Source organism: Microcebus murinus, chromosome X (assembly GCF_040939455.1).
Source record: "Microcebus murinus isolate Inina chromosome X, M.murinus_Inina_mat1.0, whole genome shotgun sequence".
NCBI classification, from domain to species: Eukaryota; Metazoa; Chordata; class Mammalia; order Primates; family Cheirogaleidae; genus Microcebus; species Microcebus murinus.
The window spans coordinates 55,982,147-56,004,219 of NC_134136.1; the positions used below are offsets into that span (position 1 = coordinate 55,982,147).

General features: G+C 39.1%; 1 protein-coding gene across 1 annotated transcript in view; it reads right to left on the reverse strand.

Annotated features, from left to right (window-relative positions):
• Positions 1–222: 222 nt before the first annotated feature.
• ZDHHC9 (zDHHC palmitoyltransferase 9) overlaps positions 223–22,073 on the reverse strand; it is a 29,533-nt gene continuing 7,682 nt past the window's right edge. The window contains exons 2-9 of the mRNA XM_012750405.2: positions 17,993–18,153; positions 13,639–13,797; positions 7,549–7,686; positions 6,578–6,626; positions 5,703–5,805; positions 4,030–4,133; positions 3,531–3,627; positions 223–424 (exon numbers count right to left, since the gene is read on the reverse strand). Of these exons, the coding sequence (XP_012605859.1) occupies positions 308–424; positions 3,531–3,627; positions 4,030–4,133; positions 5,703–5,805; positions 6,578–6,626; positions 7,549–7,686; positions 13,639–13,797; positions 17,993–18,153 (928 nt within the window). The 3' untranslated portion in view covers positions 223–307. The remainder of the gene's footprint in view (positions 425–3,530; positions 3,628–4,029; positions 4,134–5,702; positions 5,806–6,577; positions 6,627–7,548; positions 7,687–13,638; positions 13,798–17,992; positions 18,154–22,073) is intronic.

Consider the following 22,073-nt stretch of genomic DNA (forward strand, 5'->3'; position numbering starts at 1 on the left):
AAGGAAGAGAGGGGAGTCCAAGGAGACCCTGTGGCCAAGGCCATGGAAAAGCAGTGTCAGGGCCCAAGAGACCCATTTGTCCAGTTACCAGAGATGACTGACATCTTCTGCTACTGCCTTGAGTCCAGAAGTTTTAAAAAGCTTGCAGCAAGAAAATGCCAGTGTGCAATTGGGTGACTGAAGACCGAAGGGGGGAAAAAAATAGTAAAAGGGACAGCTTACTTGCTCTCTGTCTCGGGTTTACTTCTCACCTGAAATCTCTCATAGCCCTAATTAAACACAAACAAAAGTCTCTTCCATAGATAGGCTATTTCTCAGCTTCAGTCTCCTCCTGTGGTGGCTCTGGGGGCTCTGGAGGTGGCATCTCTTCGGGAGTGCTGGTGTCCTCTGGCATCTCATTTGAGTTCAGATGTTCTGTTGGGCTCTGAGAAGGAAAAGATAGCAGGTTCAACACAAAGCTCTCCCTCAAAATCCAAATGCAGATAATCCAGAGACACTGAACTCTTTCTCTGAACCCCTTGACCACAGTGATGCTACAGAGATGCAGCCACCGACATCAAACTCAGAACCAAGATCAGGCTATCGTCTTCTCAACAGAATGCAACTGAAGTTTATTTGAGTTATATACTTAACTGTCTGTTGTGGATATATTTTCCATTATTATTCATGATAATAACAGAGACCACAAATAACTACACAGGTCTCCCCCACCCTTCAGAACAAGATGTCATAATGTACTTGTCTAACAAGGCCTGATCCAATGGTTCTCAATCCTGTTTCTGTCCTAACACACAGCTCACTAGAATAATGATTCTAAACCAAAGAAGCTGGGGTGTCAAAATCTTCAGATGATCATATGTGGTTGGAAAATGCCCCTAATTGATTCTAAAATACCACCCTTCCCCACATTCAACTAAGAATCACTAACCTAGATTGTTATGATTTGAGACCAGACTCATCAAAAAAAGTGATATTCAAAATTATGACAATAATATATAAACATGGGTTTCTGGACTTTAAAAAGAAAATTCAAGGCCGGGTGCAGTGGCTCACACCTGTAATCCTAGCACTCTGGGAGGCCGAGGCAGATGGATAGCTCAAGGTCAGGAGTTTAAAACCAGCCTGAGCAAGAGTGAGACACCATCTCTACTAAAAAACTAGAAAGAAATTAATTGGCCAACTAAAAATATATATATATATATATATATATATATATATATATATATATATATATATAAAAAATTAGCCGGGCATGGTGGTGCATGCCTATAGTCCCAGCTACTCAGGAGGCTGAGGCAGAAGGATTGCTTGAGCCCAGGACTTTGAGGTTGCTATGAGCTAGGCTGACACCACGGCACTCTAGCCCGGACTACAGAGTGAGACTCTGCTTCAAAATAAATAAATAAATAAATAATAAAAATAAAATTCAAAATTTAGGAAAAGCAAAGTAGAGAACAATTATCTACCTTACTAAAGACATTCATTTAAAGTTAGGATTCTATTTTAAAACAAAGTTCAAATCTACTAAAAATCTATTAGAACTAATAAAAAAGTTTGGCAAGGTTTCAGGATACAAGATCAATATATACAAATCAATTGTATTTCTATACACTCCAAATAAACAATCTAAAAATGAAATTAGGAAAACAATTTCATTTACAATAACATCAAAAAGAATAAAATACTTATGAATAAATATAACAAAAGGAGTCTAAAACTTATACTCTGAAAACTACAAAATACTGTTGAAAGAAATGAAAGAAGATTTAACTAAGTGAAAAGACAGCCCAGGTTAATGGCTCAGAAGACTTAATCTTGTTAGGATGACAATATTCCCCAAATTGATCTATAGATTCAATGCAATCCCCATCAAAATTCCAGCTGGCTTCTTCTTTAAAGAAATTGACAAGGTGATCCTAAGATTCATATGGAAATTTAAGAGGCCCAGAATAGCCAAAACAATTGTGAAAAAGAAATATAAAGTTGGAGTACTCACATTTCCTAATTTCAAAACTTACTATAATGGCAAAGTAATTAAGACAGTGTGGTGCTGGCATAAGAGCAGACATATTGATCAACAGAATAGAATTGAGAGTCCAGAAACAAACTCTCACATTTACAGTCGATTGATTTTCAACAACCATGCCAAGACAATTCTATGGAAAAAGAATAGTCTTTTCAACAAATGGTACAGTGACAACTGGATATCCACAGGCAAAAGAAAGATGTGGACCCCCCCACACTACCTCACACCATTTATAAAACTTAACTCAAAATGGATCAAAGACCTAACTGTAAGAACTAAAACTATAAAACTCTTATAAGAAAACAGAGGTATAAATCTTCATGACTTTGGATTAGGTAATAATTTCTTAGTTATGACACTAAAAGCACAAACAACAAAAGAAAAAATAGATAAATTGGGCCACATCAAAATTTTAAAATTTTGTGCTTCAAAGGACACCATCAAGAAAGTAGGAGAAAATATCTACAAATCATGTATCTGATAAGGGACTTGTATACAGATTATATGAAGAACTCTAACAACTTGACACTAAAAAAGATAAATAACCCAATTAAAAGATGGACAAAGGCTCTGAATAGATACTTCTCCAAAGAAGATATACAAATGGTCAATAAGCACATGAAAAGTTGTTCAACATCATTAGTCATCAGGGAAATACAAATCAAAACCACAATGGGATATTACTTCACATCCATTCCACTAAGATGGCTAGAATCAAAATATCAGGTTAGTAGATTAGTGGTAGCCTAGGGATGGGACTGGGGGAATTAGGGAGAAAGGTAGAGTGACTGCTAATGGATACAGCAATTTTTATGGGAGAGAGGAATGAAAATGTTTTAAAATTGATTGTTGTGATGATTATTCAACTCTGAATATACTACAAACTAGTGAATTTTGTTTTAAATAGGGATCATATGGTATGTGAATTATATCTCAATAAAGCTCTTATTTTTAAAAAAGAAAGTTCAAATAATAACTTTTTAGGAAAATACTTTATAAAGCATATCTTGAGCAGGACAGCTGGGAGAGTTTCCACAACATCTGCATATTCCAATGAGGAAGCCCCCTTCTAAGATTACCAAGGTAACTATATCATTAATCCAACATGATGCCCGGACCCCTATCTTTCCTCCTCTAGCATTTTATGCTTCCCTCATCAAGGCACTTTTGACAATGTTGAACAATGGCCTATTTTCTTGTCTCTCATCCCCACTAGACAATGAGCTCCTTGAGAGCAGGGCCATCATTTGCCTTGTTCATTGGTGTGAACCCCAGCACCTAGCACAGTAGCTGGCACATGGTAGCTATGTAATATATGCCAAAGATGTGAATAAATCTTAATCTACCTCAAGGGCACAAAGATCTGAAGACAAAGTCGGGGCAGAAGCCAAGACAGGGAAGCTAGGGTGACTAGGATATAAAATTGCCTAATTATATTTCCAAGCTATAAAGTTAGCCTCCACCCCCTCCATCACCGACTTAGCCTTAAGTCAGGAACACTTACTGGGCTCTGTGGCAAGAGGCTGCTACTGGTCTCTTGAGTACTAGGAGGTCGACTTCCACTTTCCTCCAGTGGCAAAATACCCCTCCGATCCAGCACACTGAAGGAGACAGGAGAGTTAACAATGGACTTGGCATTCCCCCCATCTACTCACCCCACCCACTGAACTTTGATGTGTAAACTGGAAAACATAAACCTGTCTTTTGGCAATCTGGCCTGATCCTAGCACAGCCTCCTATCCTCCATTCACTTTTTCTTCCACAAACAAGGGAATGCCACATTAACCAGGGAACAAACACATAAAAGAAGAATGAAAGATCATCCTTCCATATAACCACCCCATGGTCTGTGGTACATGTAGATATGGTACCAAGTGACATGCCCTGGGAAGACCTATTTGACACCAAGGGGCCACATTCACAATAATGCATCAGACGAGGTAACAGGATTGGATTGAGTTGCTCATCCTAGGAGCTCCAGGACCCTTCGGTCCCCTGAGTACCTGGGAGGCAAGGGGCCACACAGCACTTCACAGCAGTTCTTCACAATGTTGCCATGGCTGTAGGGATTCTGGACGCGATTCTTCCCTGTCCATGATCCTTTGATCTGCAAGATAAAAGCAAAGGCTTATATTAAAAATTATATTGAAGAAGGCCGGGCGCGGTGGCTCACGCCTGTAATCCTAGCACTCTGGGAGGCCGAGGCGGGCGGATTGCTCAAGGTCAGGAGTTCGAAACCACCCTGAGCAAGAGCAAGACCCCGTCTCTACTATAAATAGAAACAAATTAATTGGCCAACTAATATATATAGAAAAAATCAGCCGGGCATGATGGTGCATGCCTGTAGTCCCAGCTACTCGGGAGGCTGAGGCAGGAGGATTGCTTGAGCCCAGGAGTTTGAGGTTGCTGTGAGCTAGGCTGACGCCATGGCACTCACTCTAGCCTGGGCAACAAAGCGAGACTCTGTCTCAAAAAAAAAAAAATTATATTGAAGAGCCAGGCATGGTGGTGCACGCCTGTAGTCCCAGCTACTAGGGAGGCTAAGGCAGGAGGATTGCCTGAGCCCAGGAGTTCGAGGTTGCAGTGCACTATGATCATGCCACTGAACTGCAGCCTGTGTGACCCAGAGGGAGACCCAGTCTCTAAAAAATAACAATAATAGTAAAAATTAAAACTCTTTAAAAATTACATTGAAGGCTGGGCGCAGTGGCTCATGCCTGTAATCTTAGCACTCTGGGAGGCTGAGGCAGACGGATTGCTCAAGGTCAGGAGTTCAAAACCAGCCTGAGCAAGAGCAAGACCCCGTCTCTACTAAAAATAGAACAAAATTAATTGGCCAACTAAAAATATATAGAAAAAATTAGCTGGGCATGGTGGTGCGTGCCTATAGTCCCAACTACTCAGGAGGCTGAGGCAGTAGGATCGCTTGAGCTCAGGAGTTTGAGGTTGCTGTGAGATAGGCAGACACCACAGCACTCTAGCCCGGGCAACAAAGTGAGACTGTCTCAAAAATAAATAAATAAAATAAAATAAAATAAAAAATGGTTAAGATGGCACATTTTATATTGTGTATATTTTATCACAATAAAAAATATATACATAGCCATGAAAAAATGTTTACCATAGAGTAAAAAAAGAAGATAACTGAATGATTATATTATTTTCATTTAAAAATACCTAATATAAACATACAAAGATAGAAACAAGTCTAGACAAGTGCAGAAGACTATGTAAATCATATCATTAACAAAGGTGATGTATCTAGGAGATAAAGTAAGAGGGGCTTATTTTCTCTTTTTTGCTCATCTATATTTTCTGATTTTCTTTAATGAGTATGGATTAATTGGTACTTTTTAAAAGCAAGGATTCATTCAGTGCACTGTCCCTCTCCATTCTAAATCCAGAGGTACCAGCTAGCCTTTGAGTACCTATGAAGAGTTAAAGACCTTGTACCCACCCAACTTTTCAAGCTCATCTTCCTAATGCCCTACATACACGCAACTCTAAACAAAGCCCTCTGCTTTCTCTTTCACGCATCTCATTTAACAATCTTGCATACCAGGTTTCTGCTTGCCTTATTCTCCCAGGCCCTGGAGACTTGGTTCTCTAGCAAGTAACAAGAGAACAGGCTTTTGGGAGAAGAATATGTAGTGAGGAGAAGAGAAAGTTGACTCACGTCTTCATTGGTTGTCTGGTTGAGAGCCACAAGGAAAGTGTGAAATCCAGTCAGTCCCACGACGGACCAGAGAGTGAAGAAGCAAATGAGGACTTCTAGAACAGTGAGGTGAGGTTAAGGAATGTTGAAAAAGCCACACCAGGGGACTCAAGGCCTCAGCCCATGTTCATGGCACCAATCATATTATCTTTACCTTTTGGAATGTATATCACAAAATGCCAAGTATCTGTATATATCAACAGATGAATTCTGAACTCGCTGGATAGATCCCTTATGAAAGGTACAGGATTCCTATTTATTCATTATGAGTAGATCTCTAGCATCTCTAGTGTAATTAAGTGTTTGTCTGTTTATTCATCATTGGCTCTTTAAAGGGGATGTTTAGGAGGGGCCCAAGCTAAACAATGTTGGCCATAACTGTCAATGAAAATTTCATCAAAAAATAAATTATATAAATGAAAAATTAGTGAGATAAAAAGAGGATGTGATTTATAGAAATCTCATCTGAATCTCCTTTACAAAAATGCAGCCACTGTCCAAAATAAGCCTTAGCTATAAGGGAAGGCAGGGCTTCCACTAAGTAACATAAGAGGTGTACTGAGGCAAAGTACAGCCCAGTAGAGAAAACAGAGCTGAGTCTGGGATCACAAGGACTTGTGAGAGAGACAGCCAAGAAGGGGGTGAGAAAAAGACCTCCCTCTAAGCCTTGGCCATCTTCCATTCTGGTTGCTACCACTAAGACTACATTTTCTTTATTTTAGACCTTGGCACACTCTGGTGTCTGAAAAATAGATAGTGGGAGAACTGTGGGGAGAAAGCATGCTGGAAAGTAGTTTAAGAAGGCTTCACAAGGACATACTGCCAGGGGAGGATATGTTCCAGGAGTTTCTTTCAATGTCTCCAGGAAGCCAATTTTCAAGGATTCTGTGAAATTGGGAGGAGGAGTAGAGAGAAAAATTAGTGAATTTAGTCAAAACTACACACTATCCTAGTGCCTACTCACTTCCTTCCCTCCCTAGCCTGTGTTACACACTGACAAGAGAGAAGCTCTCACTCAGGTAAGGGTGAAGAATCTTACCTCCAAGCTGGTAGCATCATGACTAAAGAATTCCCATTTCCAGTGCAGGGCCAGGCCCGAACTAGAGTCGGGCAAAAGCCAAACATGGGGCTCCTTTCCCTTTTTCCCAGCCCCCAACTATGGACATGTAGGGCAATATTAACAGATGAAAGAAATCAGAAACACCAAGAAAAATCCTATCTCCTCACCAATTTGTGCCCCTCCCTTCCTCAAAATCCAGCTCAGAACTCTTTTTTTTCTAGGAAGCTGTCTTAAGACCACTCTCTTAACTCCACATACCATCTACCCTTTGATTGTTGTATGTGTGTGTTGTGCATGTGCACACATGTGAGTATGTATTTTCTATTTCCCAAAGTAGAGCATAAGCTACTAAAAGACATTCTCAGACAAAACCCTTTCTACCCCCTAGCATAAGGCAGGTCTTACAAGACAGAAGAAAGGATATGCAGATCTAAAATGCACCCCCAACCTTTGGGATCACCTCAGAAATGCCCAGTACTCTGGCTATAGAAAAGTAATTACGGCCCCAGCCCCCAGCAGATGGCCAGGGGACAGCCAACATACTCAGTAAATGCTTATTGATGTGAGCTGAGGTTTGCAGCCCTGCTCAAGAACAGATAGCAGTGCTCATTTCTAACCAGTCCTAAGGTGCCTTCGCAATGGTAAAAGCCCACCAAGAAGCCCAACCATCCCCCTAAGCTGTCCTTAAGTCTCCCCCCACCCCACCCTGCCCCCACTCCAACAACAGGCACTGCCCTCCATACTCACTGAGGGCCACATAGACGATGTTGAAGGCGAAGACATAGATTGTGAGGAGGGAAAGAGAGAGGATGAAGAGGTAGAAGTAGCGGTAGTTCCTCTTTCCAACACAATTCCCCACCCAGGGGCAGTGATGGTCAAAGCGCTCTGTGAAAAGAAAGAGGAAGTCCAATGCCAAAGCCTCCAAAACAAAGAACAACCCTGCCATCCCCAGGATACCTAATTCAAAGACCTCCAGGGTCATTGCCTATAGCAGTTGTAAAAAAACATGGGTTTCTATTTTTTGCCTTTTCAAAAGGTTTTCCTAACCTCTCATTTGATCCCTATAATCACTCTAGAAGTTGGGCAAAAAGAGATATTCTTTTCCTCATTTTACAGATAAGGAAACCAAGGCACTGAGGGGTTAAGTGATCTGCCTCACTCTGCTGGTTTACAGCAGAGACATTGCTTTTCCAAATAAAAACCTTAGCAGGTGAGCCTACTAAGATGAGGGAGAATAACTAGGTGAAAATAGCCAAGGATATTTTGAAAAATGAAAAGTGTGTTTTTCTTAACCCCCAGTTATTAAAAATGTAAAACTATAATAATTAAAATGGTGCAGCATAGCTCAATGGAACAGAAAAAGCCCAGAAACAGACCCTAGAATATGTAAGAATTTACTGTCTGATAAACTCAGCATTACAAATTCAGAGATGAAAGGAAATATTATTCCATAAACAATTATGAGACAATTGGCTATTTGGTGGAAAATAATGTTAGATTTTTTTGTCCTCACATTATTTATCAAAATAAATTCCAGATAAATTAAAGAGTTAAATGTAAAAACAAAGTGAAACCATAAAATAACTATAAAGAATAAATGTACATTTGTCCTCTGTATGCAGAAGGGCTTTCAAAGCATAAAAGTAATGGAAGAAAACACAGATGACAAAGAAAAACAGTTTTGACTCCATAAACTTTTTAAAAAATTGTATATGTTAAAAATACCATAAAACTTAATTCACAACTTGGTAAGGAAAAAAAAATGTAAATACCATAAAAGGCCAAGCGCAGTGACTCACTCCTATAATCCCAACACCTTGGGAGGCCAAGGCGGGAGGCTCACTTGAGGCCAGGATGACCCTAGGCAACATAGTGAGAACCTATCTCTACAAAAAATTTTAAAATTAGCAGGGTACCATAGTGTACACCTGTAGTCTCACCTACTCAGGAGGCTGAGGTGGAAGGATCACTTCAGCCCAGGAATTTGAGGTTACAATGAGCTATGATCGTGACACCGCACTCCAGCATGGGTGACAGAATGAGACCCTTTCTCTTAAAAAAAAGAAAAGAAAGACAAAATCCTTAGGACGTGAAACCTGCATATATGAAGGTTTGACTTTTTGTGTCTGCAGATTCCAAACGGCCGACTGTGGGACTTAAGTATGGGTGGATTTTTGTATCCAAGGACAGTCCTAGAACCAATACCCTGAGGATACCCAGGGACAATTGTATTTTCTTTTTTTATATTTCAGAATTTTGTGAGGATATACACATTTTGGTTACATAATTTGCTTTTGTACAGTTTGAGTCAAAGTTATAAGCGCGCCCTTCATCCAGTTTGTGATGTGGAACCTGCCAATAGGGAGGGCCAACTGTATTTATTGGGGGAAAAAATCCGCATATAAGTGAACCCCAGCAGTTCATACCCATGTTGTTGAAAGGCCAACTGTACACAAAACAAAACAAAAAATAAACCAAAAAAAAAGAAAATAGGGCAAAAATAGTTAATGAATATCATATAAACATATATTTAATTTTTTCACACTCACTAATAATTTAGTGTAATACTAGTAAAATAAGATACTTTGATACTTTTTTGCCTATCAAAATAAGAACATAAATAATAATATCCAGTGCTAGTGAGAATAAAGTAAAACACTCTAATATACTGCTTGTGGGAGTAAAAACTAAGAGAACCTTTTCAGAAAGCAATTTGACAATACGAATCAAGAGCCTTTAATATTCATACCTCTATGGAAGAATTAAGTCCATTTTCAGTAATTTCTCAGAAGGAAATAGAAATGTATTGCAGAAATTTTATGTTCAATAATTTTTATTAACTTTTTATTGTGGTAAAATATATATAACATACAACTTGCCCTTTTAACCATTTTAGCTGTACAATTCAGTGGCATTAATTATATTTACAATGTTGTAGAACCACTACCACTATCTATTTCCAAAACTTTTTCATTACCCAAAACAGAACTCTGTGTCCATTAAGCAGTAACTCTCCATTTCTTCCTTCCCCCAACCCCTGGCAACCCCTAATCTTCTTTCTCTATGAATTTGCCTAAACTGGATATTTAATATAAGTGGAATCATACAAAATATTTGTTCTTTTGTGTCTCGCTCTTTTCACGTTTTCAAGGTTCATCCATGTTGTTGCATGTATCAGTACTTCATTCCTTTTTATAACTGAATAATATTCCATTGTATATATATACCAGATTTTGTTTATCCATTCATCTGTTGATAGACACTTGGATTGTTTCTACCTTTTGGCTATTGTGAATAATGATGCTATGGACATTGGTGTACAAATATGTTTTGAGTCCCTCTTTTCAATTCTTTTGGGTATGTTATGGATTGAATGCCCCCCCCCCCAATTCACATGTTGAAGCCCTAATCCTTAATGCAGTTGTATTTGGAGATAGAACATTTAAGGAGGTAACTAATGTTAGATGAGGTCATACAGATGGGGCCCTAATCCAAAAGGACTGGACTGGTGTCCTTATAAGAAGATGAGATACCAGGAGTGTGTAAGCACAGAGAAAAGGCCATGTAAGGACACAGCAAGGCAGCCATCTGCAAGCCAGAGAGGACCTACCAAAAACCAACCCTGGTGGCACCTCTATCTTAGACTTCCAGCTTCCAGAACTTTCTCATATAAAAAAAACTTTCTCAAATAAGAAGATAAATTTCTGTTGCTTCAGCCACCCAGTCTGTGGTATTTTGTTATGGTAGCCAGAGCAGACTAATATGAGTATATACCCAGGAGTGGAATTGCTGGGTCATATGGTAATTCTATATTTAACTTTCTGAGGAACCGCCAAACTGTTTTCCACAGCAGCTGCACCCTTTTACATTCCCACCAGATATGTATGAAGGTTCCAATTTTTCCACATCCTTAAATTTAATAATTTTGATTGTAGTGTTATAATAATGAATAAAATCGAAGAGTGAATAATGTCTAATGACAGGAGACTACCTAAATAAATATGATAAATTATGTAGTCATTAATATATATATTTAAAAAACATTTATTAAGATGTAGAAAAATGCTCAGGATAGGATGTTAAATGACAAAAGCAGGATTAAAAACTCTATCATATGTGGTCTAATTTCACAGAAAGATTGGAAGGAAATATTGCCAAATGGAGAGTGATTTTAAGATTAACTTTTATTTAAACTTTCTGTACTTCCCATATTTCCTACAATGAACATGTATTATTTTAATTAATAAAAAAAACTACAAATAGACCAGGTGAGGTGGCTCACGACTGTAATCCTAGCACTCGGGGAGGCTGAGGCAGGAAGATCATTTGAGGTCAGGAGTTCAAGACCAGCCTGAACTCAAGAGCAAGACCCCATCTCTACAAAAAATAGAAAAATTAGCTGGGCAGGGTGGTACATGCCTGTAGTCCCAGCTATTTGGGAGGCTAAGGCAGGAGGATCTCTTGAGCCCAGGAGTTTGAGGTTGCCATGAGCTGTGATGATGTCACTGCACTACACTCTAGCCAGGGTGACAGAGCAAATTGAAAGAAAAGAAATAAAAGAAAAAGAAAGAAAAGAAAAGAAAAAAAAAAAAGAAAAGAAAAGAAAAGAGAAAAAACTACAAATAATAAAATATCTCATTTTTAAAAAATAGGGAGCTGTGTACTGGCCAAAAAATAAGGCTATAAGAGTGGTACATCTCCTGGTTAAAGGGAAGGAAAGTGTAGAGAAGAATGGCTATACAAATATATCTTTTTTACTGTATTTTAAATCACACCTTTTCTAATAATACAAGTAATACATGCTCATTGTAGAAAACTTAAAAAAAAAGAAAAAGGAAGGAAATAAAATCACTCATAATCCCACAAACTATAGATAATGAACTATAAACATCCTGGTATATTTCCTTGCATATTTCTTCACACATTCTTATATTTTTAACATATGCAACTGAGATCACACTGCAAATGCAGCCTATTTCCTGTTTTATGTCATTTACCTTTCTGGTATGAGCTCTTTCCAAAAGTCTATTGTATGAATGCCCCAAATTTATTTATCCACTTATCTATCAGTGTACTATTAGGTTCTTTCCAACTTTTCATTATAATAATCCTGAGGTTTACTTAGGATTTCCATTCCTAAATATCTTACCATATCTTGATTTCATGGGATAGAGTCCATAGAAAGTGAATCACTGGCATCAAAGGGTATACATGTTTTAAAGCTTTTGATGGATCTTATTAGGTTGTCTTCCAAAGAGTTTTTTCCAATTTCTACTCTTACCAGTGTAGGACTACGTATTATCAGGTTTTCTTTGCTAATTTTCTAGATTTAAAAAAGCATTCTCTTTTAATATTTATTTGATTAGTATGGACAGACATTTTTTCATGTTAATGAGTCAATTCCTATTTTATACTCTTCATATTTCTCCTTGAATGTTAGTGTTTTTTAATAAAAATGATTTATATGAGTTATTTATAGTTAAGAATATTATTAATAAGAAGAGGGAATTCTTTATGAAAACCTCACATCATACCTTCTTTGAATATCAAGTTTCCTGGTTAACTGAAAATGACTTTTGATTTATAAAAATCCTATGTACATATAGGCTCATGCATGCAATCCTAGCACTTTTGGAGGCCAAGGCAGGAGGATCTCTTGAGGCCAGGAGTTTGAGACCAGCCTGAGCAATATGGTGGGACCCAGACTCTACAAAAAATAGAAAAATTAGCCAGGCGTGGTGGCATGTGCCTATAATCCTAGCTACTTGAGAGGCTGGGGCAGGAGGATCACTTGAGCCCAGGAGTTTGAGGCTGCAGTGAGCCATGATGATGCCACTGCACTCTAGCCCAAGCAACAGAGTGAGATGCTGTCTCTCTCTCTCCCTCTCCCTCTCTCTCTCTCTCTCTCTCTCTCTCTCTCTCTCTCTCTATATATATATATATATATATATATATATATAATAAAGAATTGGCTAGTAAGAGGAGAGCAATGTCCTCAGACATGCTACATGGTATACAGAATATTAAGTATGCCTAGTATTAATATAAGCAATTTCACATATATGCCTATCAAGAGGAATATTTATGGCCTGTTTCTGATCTTTCCCAGGGTTCAGCACACAGTAGGCAGTGATTACAACTAAGCTACATATATGTGGATGGAAGCACAGACCCCTGCATTATGCAGACATACACCTGACACACTTGCAGCAGCAGCAAAGATAGAAGAAATGAGCAGTTTGGTATCACCCCTTTTCCAGCTTCATCACATACAAATTACAGGAACTTACACAGAGGCGTTACACTTATTTCCTCATCTGTAAAATGGGGATAATACCGATCTCACGGGGTTGTTACTTGTCTTAAATGAGAGAAAGGGAAATCACTTAGCACAGTGTCCAGTATGTAGTAGAAACTCAATAAATTCTAGCAACTTTCCTCTTCTTGGGAATACTACTTCTTATATAATAGGCCTTCCTTCCTCAATACTGCCCTCCAGTGGACTAGGATTTTCCTCCCCTCTGTAAGGTGGGCCCAACACGCAACAGATCCAGTAGAGGAAAATCTAGATTTCAAAAACAGGTGAAGTTTATTTTCCCATTTACCAAAAAGGCTTTATTTTAATTTTAGACTAGGAGATATTTAAATTATAAATTGATCTACACAAGTATATTTGATTTGCAGTTGTTTAGGAGTTTGTTTCCTATCTAAATCTAGCTTGTTTCCCATCTACCTATCTTCCCACCCCGACTAATTTTTCCCAAGAATTGGTGACCACCCTGACTTTCTTGTTCAACTCAGCCTTTCTCCCAGGCAACATCCCTTGGTTTTACTCACCCACACAGTTGTCACAGATGCTGCAATGGGAGGCCCGGGGAGGCCGGAAGATCTTACACGTATAACAGTATTTCAGTTTCACAATCTGGTTGTTTATCTGGAAATTCTTGATACGAGGGGGTGGTCGCTGGCCCTGAGGCACCGCACCATTGGTAGCTTCTGTAAATCAGTAAAGACAGTTAACTTGACAGCTAGCCATTATTTGAGCCCCAAAGTCTCACCACCTCTCCAAAAGCAATGGGGGAAGAGGGTGATCAAAGGTTCCCTTAGCCTGCTGTCTTCTCCAGGTGAGCATTTCCACACTATACTTTTAACATTGCAGAGTGTCCCCCACAAAAAAATTCCACTGAGTGCCATGCAGTTCTGTTGTGCACATACAAAAACCTTCATAAAAGAAAATATGGCTAAAAAATATATGAAATGAAAACATCCAACTTCACTAATAATCAGAGAAATAAAAATTAAAATACAAAGATACTATTTCTATCAATTATAGTAACAAATAGTAAAAAGACTAAAAATACCCAGTGTTGGCGAGGGTGGACAAAGGCCATTCTTATAGCTTACCAGTGAGCAATATGGCAGCAGCCACCAAAGATTTAAATGTGTAAGCAGAGTTGCACAGCAGAAGTATGTTGAGCGCATAAATGTGTATACTCTTTGACTTAGCAATTCTACTTCTAGGAACTTATCAAAATTATAAAGAGATATACAAAAGATGTTTACAAGGATATTTGTCACAGAGTCCCTTTTAATAGTGAAAAACTAAAAATAACCTGAATGTTACAATAAGAGGTTGGTTAAGTAAATTATGATATATGCATCGAATGGAGTATTATGGAGCCATTTAAAATGATATAGATGAACGAATGGTGACATAGAAAAATACTCAAAATATATCACAAAATGAAAATGCAGGTCGGGAGCGGTGGCTCATGCCTATAATCCTAGCACTCTGGGAGGCCAAGGTGGGCAGATTGCTCAAGGTCAGGAGTTCGAAACCAGCCTGAGCAAGAGCAAGACCCCATCTCTACTAAAAATAGAAAGAAAATCAATTGGACAATTAAGATATATAGAAAAAATTAGCCGGGCATGGTGGTGCATGCCTGCAGTCCCAGCTACCCGGTAGGCTGAGGCAGTAGGATCGCCTGAGTCCAGGAGTTTGAGGTTGCTGTGAGCTAGGCTGAGGCCACAGCACTCTAGCCAGGGCAACAGAGTGAGATTCTGTCTCAAAAAAAGAATAAATATTGAACACCATAGTTTTAGGCAAAAAAAAAAGAAAAAAAAAAAAGAATAAATAAAGAAAAAGAAAGAAAATGCATGCTAAAAAGCAATATATATAAAAGAATACTATCTTACAAATATAAAACATATGCATGAAAAAAGACTGGTAATAATTAGAATTAGAAAAACAGTTATTAAAATGAGAGTAATATATGCTTATTGTGAAAAAGTTGGAAAAAAACAAAATATAAATAAGAAAATATACAATTACTGACAGTCCCCCAACTTGAGATATTCATACATTTTGGTATATTTCCTCCCAATCTTCTCTTCACAGATAACATTCATGATTTTTAAAAATTAGAGATTATATTATAAATGCAATTTTATACTATGAATTATTTACCTAACATTATAATATGAACATTTCCCATGGTTAATTTTTTCCTAAAACATCATTATTGGCAATATTCTATCATATATATGTACTATAATTTATTGAAACATTCCATGTTGTTGGACATTTAAGTTGTGTCTGATTTTTTACTATTTAAATGATATTGCATACAAAACCTTAAAACATTACAGATAAAAGCTTAAATTCCCTTTGATTTCTACCCTAATCCCAGTCCCCTCCTTCTTTCCAAGAATATATTCATGTGTTAAAATTAATTTCTAAAAGAGAAAGAAAAAAGAAGGGCATGTTGAAGTCTGAGCAGTAATATATGAAGTTGCTGGCATTAAAATAGGTATTTATATTATTATAAAAAGGAAAAAGAGGCAGGGAACAGTAGAATCCTAGCACTTCGGGAGGTCAAGGCAGGAGGATCACTTGAGGCCAGGAGTTTGAGACCAGCCTGGGTAACAAAATGAGACCCCATTTCTACAAAAAATAAAAATAAAAAAATTAGCTAGGCATGGTGGCATGCATGTGTAGTCCTAGCTACTTGGGAGGCTGAGGGAGGAGAATTGCTTAAGCCCAGGATTTTGAGGTTGCAGTGAGCTATGATTGTGCCACTGCCCTTCTCAAACAAACAAACAAACAAACAAAAAACACCAAAAAAATAGGAAGAAGAAAAAAATGATGCACTAAAAATTCTTCTACAGTAATTTGTAAAAATCTCTAATTATTTCCTTTAGCTAAATCCTTAGAGAAGTAGAATTACTGGGTCAAAGGGTATGAACTCTTAAAGCCCATATTCCTTATTACTAAATTGCTTTTCAGACAAACTGTATGAATTTGCACTCCTGCCCATCCACAGCATATGAGAGTGCCTATCTTGTTACACCCTCACCATGCAGTATAATTCTAAAAACAGAATATTTTTCAATTCACTTTGATTTTAAAAATATCTGCCATATGGAACATTTTTCCTTTTTTTGTGGAGTGGGGTGGATGCTGTGAAATCAAACAATAACAGTGTGTCACAAGTCTTAAAAGGATGGGGACTATTCATTAGAGGATAAGTACCAACATGCTACCTTAATATTCCTTTGCATATGCTTTACATGAGGGCACCTGGGAGATAGAGTTCATAGTTCACTGTCCTCAGGAGGCACTAAGAGGCAAACAAATCACATGACTTCTTTCTCCATCCCCCACCCACAGCATACTCAGTACCAGGCTGAATATAAGCAGACAAAAACTTGCTAACATAAACATACATAGGAACTCAAGAATGTACTCTTCTATTGAAAGAAACATGCTAAATGCAGAAGTCACAATGTGACGGCTTGAATCTGGGCCCCAGGCCCGATGATCGGGCAGAAAAGAGCTAACCTTGTTAATCAAAACCTGCTGTGAGATGCAAGAGACTAGTCTTGACCCTCGGTTTCTCTATATGTGAATGGAGAGGGGACTATAAAAGAATAACCAAGATGGAGAAAAACAGCACTCACAACTCTTCCTCAACATCACCATCTTGTTCCTAATGAACTCCAGTTCTATCAGGTCTCCCCAGAATTCCAACTATGCTAACACACCTTGCCTCTGCTTTTTCCCCCACTATTCCCACCCTTACCCCACCCCCAAGTAGCTCTAGCTCACATGTGTACAAATCAATTTCTCCTTAGCTCAACTAAAACAGGCCTGAATGTTTCACAAAGAAATCTACTAAGAAGCTAGGGGAACACAGCTAAAATAAACAAAAGAAATACAAAAGCATGTAAGCCTTCAAATAGCCCTCAAAGAACTAAAGGCTAGCCACAGATTGGTGCTCTACTGGCATAACTTAGTAATGAACTTGAGAACTATTAGGTAGGCACTGCTATTGATCTGGTGGACTCCCACTCCCCTCACACTTACATCATACTTTTCTTTCCCATTTTGAGCTCACAGGATATCTCCCTCCTCTAGCCCTGGGATATTCTGCTTCCATTCATGAAGCCACCCTGGCTCCTGGATAGTGTAGCACATCATCTCTGTCACAAAGATTCTTATCTTGAGCTACAGTCTGTACTGAACTGAGCCTGCAATTGCTTATTTTACCCTTTCTAGAACCCTCAGGGGTTCCCGGCTCCATAAGTGCTCCCTTCTCACTGTGCATGTTCTCCTAAAGTAGGAATTTTTGGTGGGAGGTAGAAGGCATGAATGTGCTTCAGAAGATCTATGAATCTCTGAAATTATATCCAAAATTGTGTGTATACGCATGCATATACGAATATTTTTTTATGGGGAGGTTTATGGCTTTCATCAAAAAACCAGCCCAGTGTGGTAGGTTGTGCTTATAGTCCCAGCTACTTGTGAGCCTGAGGCAGGAGGACTGCTTGAGCCCCGGAGTGCAAGAGCAGCCTGAGCAATATAGGAAGACAGATAGACAGAAAGGAAGAAGGGAGTGGAGGGAGGGGGGAGAGACAGAGAGAGAGAGAGAAAAGAAACAAACCAAACCAAACCAAACCAAACCATCCTCTTGGAAATAATGCAGCGGGACCTTGGTAACAAATCCTTTCTGAAATGTAACCAAATGGAAGGGAGAATACACCTGCCTTACCAAATTCACAAGATGGTCATGATCTCAGAGTGAGAAGGCTAGAAGTGATTGTTAATGTGCAACTACTATTATGGTTCCATTCTCTTATTGATTACAGCCACCTACTGCACAGCAGCTTGCCAGCTGGTTGGGAGACTCACCTATCTCCATTTCTATGAAAGCTGCTTCATCTGGTAGTGCTCGAGGAATCACTCCAGGGTCACTGAAGCTGGTCCTCAACAGCGTAGCCATAGAGAAAAGGAAGAGCATGGCAGCAAACACAGGGATGGCAGGAGACAGCTGAACAGCCAGGTAGCGGCACCTGAAGAAAGTAGGCAATTCAATATTTAATTATACCTACACTATGCTGATCTCCAACTGTTAACTACTGTGTCAACCTGATCTCCACAACAAAACCAGCAGCACCTCAAGGACAAGGACTGTGTTTCTTACCTCTCTTGAATTATCCAAAACTCCTAACATATGGTTCTACAGATAGTGGGAGCTTGACAAATACTTCATTGATTGATGCTACCTATAACATGTAAAAGACAATCTCAAAGGACCTCCCTTTTCCTGCCAAGCCCAGTCCTGTCAGCCTGCTGGGAGGCACATTTCCTCTGCCTTAGAAAAGGCTCACACTTGCTAAGGACAGGAAGGCAACTGAACCTGGATTTGTAAGCACCACAGGTTGATCTCACTCTAGGAATGTCCAGGACTTTTCATACCCACTCATCTGGCATTAGGGCTGAGCTCAATGAGGCGGGAGAAAAGATGAGGACCAATGAGGAAGGAGGCTCACAGTGTCAGGCAGAGGGTTTCTAAGCTGGCTTCAAGACCAGTGAAAAGCTTCAGGGCTGCTGACTCTGCAACATCCATTCCTCTTGTCTCCTTAATTAACTCAACTAGCAGGTGACTAATGACCATCAGCAAGGGAATAAGAAAATCTTATCTCTTTAGTACCCTTTCCCAACATCATGTTCACTCCCCTCTTTCCTCATAATGCACCATTCCTCTTCCTCTCTGTATATCCCAACTCTACTCATCTTTCAGGTATCATCTTTGTTATCATCGCAGCTACAATTTATTGAGTGTTCACCATATGTCAGGCATTGCACTAAGCTCTTTATATACATTATCTTGTCCAGTTCTCACACTAAACCTATTAAGCAGATTCCATTACACCCATTTGATAGATGAAGAATTTGGGACTTAGAGAAGTCTTACTCCTCCGAAAGGCCTATGCTAAGCTGTACTAATCTCTCCATTCTCTACTCCCTGTAGTCCTCACTTCCAGATCCTTGTATGATTTCCCAGCTATTTCTCAGTATGTTGACTGCATCTCCCCCAACTGGACTTTGTAAGAGCAAGAACCTGGTCTCAGTGGACCAAGAATGCTTACATTCGAATTCTGGCTCTACCAGCTCCTAATTGGATGACTTAGTTAACTTCAGTCTCTTTATCTGAAAAATGAGAATAATAACAGTACTTGATGGGGTCACTGTGTGGATCAAATGCACTCATATAAATAAAGTGCTCAGAACTGCACTTGACACATAGTAAATGCTAAGTAAATGTTAGCTGCTAACATCGTGATTCTATATCTTCCCAGAGCTAAATACAAATAAGGGAACAAAGCTATCAATAAATACTTGTTGATCTGAACTGAATTTCAAACCAAATAAATGGGAATATGTGATGAGAGTTATCACTGACCTATTTTTATTGTCCTCCTCCTGAGGCACATTTCTCCTTGAAAACAGAGATTTCACTTGTAGGCAAACTATAAGTGGATGAGCAAGGAGCAGAGGGAGAGCAGAGAAAGTAAGCTAAAGGAAAAAGCTTATCTCATCAGCATAGGGAATAAGCAAGCTGCTATCCATTCAGAGCAAATGTTTAACCCCGGGTTGTATATCTGCTGCAGTTTTGGAACAACCCCCATGAGAGCCTCCCCCATCTCCCCGCCACACACACACACACACACACACACACAACTGCATGGAGGGATGCAAACCAAGTGTATATTAGGCTAAGCAGTTTGTGATGAAGGTGAACATAGGTATTGAACCTAGAAGATGATTTTAGTGGCTTTTTTGTTTGCTTGCTTATTTTTAACAAAATCTTTAGTCTTAGCTTGCTTTTTAATGATTTACTTCCTTCTAAAAGCCAAGGGTAGGGAGAAAAATTTGGGGAACTAAACGATCTGGCAGCTGAGTTTGGGGTAATCAAGGTTCTTGAATATCGCTAGCTTGTGTATTATCCTCTTTTTCATTGCGTTTCCTCACTGGTACAGATAATCAAAATGAGAATTCAGAAATGTAAATCACCTCCACCTATCAGTGACCCAAAGGACACAGGAGGAACATGAGGTTTCCTTCCATGAATAAGCCAAGTGAAATCACCACACTAACAGCAAATAGCCATCTTCCTAGTCACTGTCCATCACTAAGATCACTCTTGCAAACAAAGTAGTAGTGTCTCCAGGACTCAAACTGCCATGGGTATACAGTCTCCAATCAAAAGTCTTAGAAAAATCAGACCTATCGAATTGGTCACCAAAAAGAGTTTAATTTTTTATTAAAGGGAAAAGATACAAAACTAGTAAAACAATAAAAAAAATTCAAAATTAATGCTGGCCCCCTGCACAGAAGGACCCAAGCTTAACTAAGTCCAGTTCCAACACTTGCTTATAGGCCAGACAAAGGACAACTTAGATTTGAATTACGCTACACTATCAAGGATAAAGGTCTCTGTAATCTCCACACAGACTATATTCTGCACCTGCTAAAACAATCCATTCTGTATGTCAACAAGTACACAACAGGCCCATTGTATTGTTCTCCTCCAGAGATGAGGCTACTGGCAGCCAGTTGTCTCTAGTGAGTGGGTGTGGCTGGGAATGCAGATGTGGGACCAGCAGGCCTTTCTACTTTGAGTAAAGGGAAACTTCAAGAGCCAGTAAGTAGCTAAGACTACTGGGAACTACAACTGGTAGCGTCTGTCATCAAAAGTTAGGATTAAAAAAACACCCCTCTGGCTGGGTGCAGTGGCTCATGCCTATAATCCTAGCACTCGAGACCAGCCTGAGCAAGAGCGAGACCCCATCTCTACTGAAAAATAGAAAAAATCAGCCAGGCATGGCGGCGTATGCCTGTAGTACCAGCTACTTGGGAGGCTGAGGCAGGAGGATCTTCTGAGACCAGGAGTTTGAGGTTGCTGTGAACTAGGCTGACGCCACGGCACTCTAACCCAGGCAACAGAGTGAGACTCTGTCTCAAAAATAATAATAATAATAAATAAATTTTAAAAAACCCCTCTAGGCTAGGGGGAATTAGAGAGATGTTGATCAAAGAACACAAAATTTCAGTAAGGAAGAATAATTTCAAGAGACCTATTGCCCTGCATGGGGACTATAGTTAATAACAATATGCTATATACTTGAAAATTGCTAAGAGAATAGATATTATGTGTCCTCACCACAAAAAATAATAAGTATGTGAGATAAAGCATATATCAATTAGCTTTATCTAGCCATTCCACAAAGTATACATATATCAAAACATCATGTTGTATACCATAGATATATATAATTTTTATTCATCAATTAAATTTTTTTTAATACCTCCCTAGTTAGTCCCGTAATTGCAGTAAGTTGGAAGTCTATCTCTGACAGGAATAAGCTATAAGATTTGATGGTAATTCCCTATACTGACCTCAAAAGTCAGGGGTATCCTCAAACATCACTAATTTGCCTTAGAGAAAGACTGGATCTGTCATCCACAAACATAAGCTAATTGTTTTTGAAACCCCCTAGTGATTTCTGTCTATATCACTTCTTGGAATAATGATATCCATACCCTTTTTGGAACAGAACTGTCCTTTGTCTTCAACTAAGTACCAAGAGGCTTTCCTCCTTCCAGGGGGTTAGAAGTTCCTGTTTTCTCTTGTGAGTTTTATAAATGCAACCATGTTCCAACAAAATATTTATTTCTGCCACCTGAACAGATATCATCATTTTAAGCCATCCTCTACCAACTTCTTGACTGGGCTCAGGATTCCATAGCTGAGCTAGACAACTGGACTGCCATATGTCCCCACAGGCCACATGGTGGTACTGATGAGCAGTAACCAGCAGTGCCAGGCTGGGCTGGCGTGTCATGTCCCATCCCCCATCCCTAGCATGCTAGTTCATTGGAGAGATCGCGATAATGACACAGACTTCAATTCACATGAGAAAACTCA